The 6,520-nt window shown below is 34.2% G+C and overlaps 1 protein-coding gene across 1 annotated transcript in view; it reads left to right on the top strand.

Moving 5' to 3' along the window:
• Positions 1-938: 938 nt before the first annotated feature.
• Positions 939-6,520, top strand: part of LOC117119471 (mediator of RNA polymerase II transcription subunit 1-like) — a gene marked incomplete at its 5' end in the record, with an annotated part of 111,568 nt that continues 105,986 nt past the window's right edge. Inside the window, 1 exon segment of the mRNA XM_033264307.1 lies at positions 939-1,051. Within this exon segment, the coding sequence (XP_033120198.1) occupies positions 977-1,051 (75 nt within the window).

Raw genomic sequence — 6,520 nt, 5'->3', positions numbered from 1 at the left:
TACAACTTATGTGCTTTCAGAATATGTAATAAAATGGGGGGTCACCTTTCATCCTAAGGAGCTATAACTGTTTAAAAATAGGCGATTGTAGCATAATTTCACTGTATATTGGCACAAACGCGTGCAAAGATCACTATGTTTGATGCGTAAGTACGGCATTGCTATTGACCATAAGATGACTAAAAAGAATTAAAAATTGTGAAAACAATGTCAGGAATTCAAACTATGTGAAAAAACCTAATGTCTAGCTTCCGTACGCGCGCATAGTGGAAAATTTAAAAAAAAATTGAAATGCTCAAAATGGCCTGAAACGTGCTGTAATTTAGTCAAAAAGTGATTCTGAGGATTTTGAAGCACGCGTATGCGCGCGTTATAACGTGTACGCGTAAAATTAGGGTACATTACATTTAACATTGGCTTGAAGTTAATGCTCACTTAATACGATTTCGAAATGGCAATTAGGCTGATAGGATTGATAATATAAAAACGCAAATTTGCGCGTAGATGATGTCACGCATGACAGCGCACTTTGAAAACCTTATTGTGACTATTCCAGGCCAAGCTAAATGTTTGTTGAAGCGTGCATGTATGAATCTCATACCAATTTTGAGATATTGTGCTAACAAGATATGGGGAGAAACGTAGAATAAAAAAAAAAGATGATGATAATCTATGACAATAACAAGAGGTGATCCTCTCTTGAAACGGATCACCAAATAAAGAAACATGAATGGGTTTATTTTAGAGATAAATCTAACAAATATAAATTTTATTAAGAAATTATGCATGCATTGTTATTTTCTCTTAGTTTTCATCTTCTACCTCGCACACCTGATAATGCTGGCACAAGCTGCAAACCAGCAAAAGCTCGTGCTTAATAAACTACACCTTGAAAGTACTGCTGCACTATTACCTGTTATTACTATATTTGCTTTCAGTTTGCAATGGGAACCAAGAAGAGTTGCTGTCCAACTTGATGGCGAAGCTGAAAACAACAAGTGAGCAAATAAAGACATGGTCAGATACGAGTCGCAAAATACGAACAGTCATGGTAAGATATGAAGGTTGGCTAAAGTTTAGTCATCTACTTTACCTCATCTGATTTTTTTTGCTTGAGTGCTAGTATGATAGTACATGCTTAAAAGTTCCTAGTATTAACATTCTATTTCATGTATATGCAGGTTAAAAAATGTAGTTTCTAAGCAAACATACAAAAATATTGGTGCTTAATGATACTGGGAAAAAGCTGAATTCGCATTGGATTCAAACCAAGACTGCATTCTAATGCATTAAATACGAGTGTTCTTATTCTAAAGTTACTGATCCGATTTTCGGATCGGTTCAGTAGGCCTTCTGAACCAAAAATTTAGATTTGGTGTTTATGCACGTTCAGACACCTGGGAGGATATTTAGCAGCCCTCAAATTAAGGGAAAAAAATATGTCGGCAAAAAAAAAATCAAAATTGCCGGTGCTATAACATTTACACCGGTTATAACGGCAGTTTTTAGTTTTAGACTACAGCCCTGAAATCAACCCATGCTGACCTATTTTAGCAGTGATGGATGTCTTCAAGTCACCTAATTAAGCTGATAAGCCTAGCCTACATACTGATGTTCAAATCACAACTAATTACTTATAAAATGTTGAACAATTTATTTTATGATGACAAATAAAATGAAACTACACACCGAGCAAACAGTTAATAGACAAAATAACGCAATAATCATCACTGTTTGTTACCACACCCTGTGAATGAACTATTGCGACGGTTACGACGCGTCGTACAGCTAGCTCAGTCCCAATAGCATTGCCATAGAGATTACCTATTAATTAAAACGACACACCGGATAGGCCTAAACGTTAATGTTAGATAAATTTAAAGTTACGCCTACGCCATAACCGCGAAACCCAAAGCAAGTTTCTCCGACGGCTGACATTTTTCAGTAGACGTTTAATTCGGATAGTGTAAATTACAAATGAAAGCTTCACTCATTCCTCAAAAACATGTTGCTAATTACGGAGAAAATTTGTAGAGAATGACATTTAAATTTTTTGACTGTAAAACAAAACCACAAGGGTTTCTTTTTTGTTTTAATAAATCTGTTTACTGTAATTAAAAATTAATTTGTTTACACTGAGTTCCTGTCTGCAAGCTGTCACGCACTACGAAACTTTGGGCAATCTGACGTCATCACCGCCAAGCACATTTTGCCCATCCATCATGAACACACGAAAAAAATTAACCAATTAGCGGGCAGAGTTTAGGAGGCACGACCTAATGTTTACACGAAGATGTGTTGTTTAGAAAAAAATGTCAGACCGAAAATGCAGGTAAAAACAAAAAGCATGAAACATACAATCCAGTTTGATTTTATTCACATTTTACTCTAATACAACATAAAAGTCATTAAATAGCTTGATATCGGTCAAGGAATTTTGAAATCGCTGTTGCACCGTGACATGCTCCCTCCTTGCCGTAAGCGAAAATTAACCTTATGATCCAGTGGTGGAATTCTTGTCATACCTAAATGTAAGACGGAATGATATAAACGGTCTGCCATACCATTGAATGTCAAATTAATCAATGCACAATAATCATACCAGATGCAGCTTCTAGGTTGTATTATTATTATTTTTATTATTACTATCATTATTATACAGTATATAATTGCAATGCAACAACACTTTAATTATAAATATGGTTATAAAGCATTTAAAATATATTGTAAAAGTAATGAAGATAACAACTCAGTAAAATAAGTGTATAGTTAACAGCCCACGAATTTCACGTCGGCAATCGGCAATTGCCGATCATATTGCCGAGCCAGAATTGCTACAGGACGGCAATTTTTTGCCGACCTAGGCCTAGATTTCTTTGCTTCAAAAAATGCTCGGAAAGTCAAAAATTTTTTACTGAAACAGGTCATAGCAGACACTAAATTTCATGTACGTCGTCAAACCAAGGAAATTGGTGGTTCATAAAACAGATTTGTTTGTACAATAACTATTTCTAATAGGCATGCAGTACTTAGATTTGTGTACAATCGTCTTGTCTTTCAATCTCGCCTAGTCGTTTCTTAGGCTGGGCCTAGGTAGGAATGAGGCTAGCCAGCCAAGGCCTACAACATAGCCCAATTGAAGCCACGTGGGCCGCGTAGATCGTAATGCTTATCTAAATCTATTATTTGTCTTCATTTTACAATATTTTTATCATATTTAAAATGTTTTTTATCTAAAACAACAAAATTCAACATATTGTAGGCCTAATCCTACCGTCCGTTTAAACGCAATCACGATCGCATCATGACTTCACTACTGACAAGTACAGTACTGTACATGTGTCGAAAATCCCTAATAGATCATTCTGGGCTTGCGCATGGACATGCATGGGCAGTTTTGAAGCAGCCTGTGATGCTGTGATGATACGATCGTAGCTTTTACAAAAGTTCCCATGCGAAAGATAATGTTAAAACGAACGCTAAAACGAAATTTATTTGGCGATTTTCTTGAGCGTTCGAAAAATTTATAGTTTATACAATATAGGCCTAGATATTAAAAAACTGCCGAGGCTACCGACCTCAGAGAATTTTAGGTCGGCAAATTTTTGCCGATCAAATTTTTTCCTAATTTCATGGGCTGAGTTAATAAATTAATAGTTGTAATATATTTCAATAATAATTGTAATAATGAATAATGATATTGAACTAATTAATAATTAAATAGATTATCTTTTTTTTTAAAGTGGTTGTATGTGGGCAATTTCATAGTGCAGAGTGATTTTTTGTAATTTTTCATACTTATCAAATCCCATCAAGTTTGGTATCAAACTAAAGCACATTTTATATAGAATTAAGATCTAAAATCAATATTTTGGTATTTCAATGGTAAAATTTGAAAAAAAATGATTCAAATACATAGTACTTTTAAATTTTAAAATATAGTAAAAAATAGCTTACTTAAATGCAATTATTATGCAGAATGTATATGTTGGAAAATTCTAAATTCAGGTTATTTTACTAAAGAATAGGTACTATTATCATTTTTAAAGGTGAAAATTATAATTTTTAAATAATAAATTATTTTTTTTGTTTTTTAAAAAATTTGGTTAATTTATGTGATTCCGCTACCAAAAAAGTGATTTTTTTTAAATTTCTCCAAAAGTATTGATTTTTCAAAAATGAAAGTACAGGTGATAATAGACTACTGATAGATGTATCAGAAACTAATAGGCTTTAAATAAATTTTTTTTTATATTTTTTGAAATAAATGTTTAAAAACGTGATTCCGCTACCAAATGTAGTATCGGAATGACGTGTATTTCCGCTACCAAAATATGCTACCCACAAAGATAGCAACAAAATTCAACTTCTTTTCCAATTATCAAATGGATTAACAAATTTTAATGGTTAAATGATACAAATAAACAATAATTGAAGCTTGGATCAACTTTGTTGTTCAAATGCAAGTTTAGGTATGGGAAAAGGGCGAGGTGTACTTTTCTCAGAAACTTCCAATAAACTTTCTACTTTAGAGTTTGCTTCAAAGAGGTACTTGTTAATCAAATAAATTTACTTATAATAAACAACTTATTTAAATTTGTATGGTTGGTTTTTACTCCACCTACTAATTTTAAGTGCTTGCTATTGGCTCACAAACCAGTGACGAATGTATTCTTATGCATCTTAAAGAATACTGCATCACATGTTATTTTTTTATCATTGAGATCGCCATTAACTGCTGCAGAGAACCATGGAGGTATTATAGTGAACTGATGCTTTGTGAGGTTTTAATGCTTCCATGTACAAACAGATTGACCATTAACATCTGTAATTTTGTGAAAATTCACATGCTGCTTTTGTGTGTTGTTAATATCAAGCCCGTAGCCATGTGGGTTCGTTGGGTTTAAACGAACCCCTCTTTTTATGAAGTGCCCTTTCAACAAAGGCTGGCTAGCCTACACTTTAGGCCTAGCCTAGAGCCTATCATCATTAAAAGTCCTACTTTAATACCCGATTGTTAGCCCTACCTAGTAACATAAAAAATTCAGGCCCTGAAACCTTGACTCAGAAATACCGGGATGGTGTCCAGCGGGGATAGTTTCACCTGTGTATATATATATATATGATTATAATATGCTACAACCAACCATACAAATTTGTCTCGGTTCTTTTTGTTACTGATTGTCTAAGTGAGTATACTACTAAACTTCCAAAGTGCTATATAAATAAAAAATAAAGAATAAACCATACTGGATTCTTTAATATACCTCTCTAATATATACATTTTTTTAAATGTATGGCCTCTCAAATCAATTAAATAACACATGTAAATGCTTAGAATGCTGGACCCCCACCGGTGTTTTGGCCCTCGACCCCCCGGGGCCCTTGGCGGCCCCCTGGCCCCAGCAAATGGTGCTCGCAAGTGCCCTTTCAGTATCAAAAAGAACCCCCTTAGGGAGCGTCGCCAAATTATCCTACCGCGGTAAGCCTTAATCTACCGCACCGCGGTAGACACAAGGCTGTATATGCAGAAAATTTGCATATCACATTGCATACAAGTCTACCGCGGTAGATAGACACTGCCTTAGGGCCAACTGTGGAGTGTAACCTTAGAACCAAGGACATCAACCTATCAGCCTAGTTCTTTAGTAAACAGATTGTGATTAAATAATTACTGAAGTGTGCTCATGACATGATATCGACATATCAAAAGTTAACCTCTTGTTTACGACAACACACGCCTGCGATTTCCTTGTGCATGAACACAACGAAAAACGCTTGCGGAGCCTTGGAGAAGTGGCGATGTATTTGTACCCTACAATTTATTGGCTATCTAAAACTATATTCCGGTGAAGAAATAAGACTTTTCTCGAACACCAAAGAGAAGGGATCATTTCGGTCGCGCCTTCTTTTTGGTCGCGCCGTATTGTTCTGCATTTCGATCGCGATAAACTGCCTCTAAGTAATGCCGATATACGCACTAGTGCTTTATGTTTGGAAAGTAATTTTTAAAGTTTGTTTGGTGCGCGTGTTTCGGACTGGGTATTAATTAATTTATTTTGTATTTTTGTTTTTACGATGCTTGACTATCATATGCCCAATATTCTTTGTATTTTTTTTTAGTTTGATTCAGTGTTTGAAGTTTTTTACAATTGTTATTAATTACAAGTAATTTGAATATAATTTACCGTTTTCTTTTTCTTCTTACAGATTCAGAAGTAAAAAGTCAAGTACATATTTGTATTTATAAATTTCTGAATTATTCATAATAAAGGCCGAGGAATGTTGTTACGATTATGATTTAATTTGTTTAATCAAATATACTTTTATATTAGAATATTAAAATATATTATTTTTACATTCCATTTAAACTATAGTATTTTACAATTCATGTATTTTTTTAAAATAAATATGATCATCAGATTGATGACTCGAAGTTAATGGTGACATGAAGTAGGTGAACGCACTTGAACACCTTCACAGCGTCTGACCTACTTCTGTCTTTGCAGTGTAACGCGGA

This window comes from Anneissia japonica, unplaced genomic scaffold (assembly GCF_011630105.1).
Source record: "Anneissia japonica isolate Jap-2015-1 unplaced genomic scaffold, ASM1163010v1 scaffold654_len163719_cov168, whole genome shotgun sequence".
In the NCBI taxonomy this organism is placed as follows: Eukaryota; Metazoa; Echinodermata; class Crinoidea; order Comatulida; family Comatulidae; genus Anneissia; species Anneissia japonica.
This window is presented reverse-complemented; position numbering and strand designations above follow the sequence as displayed.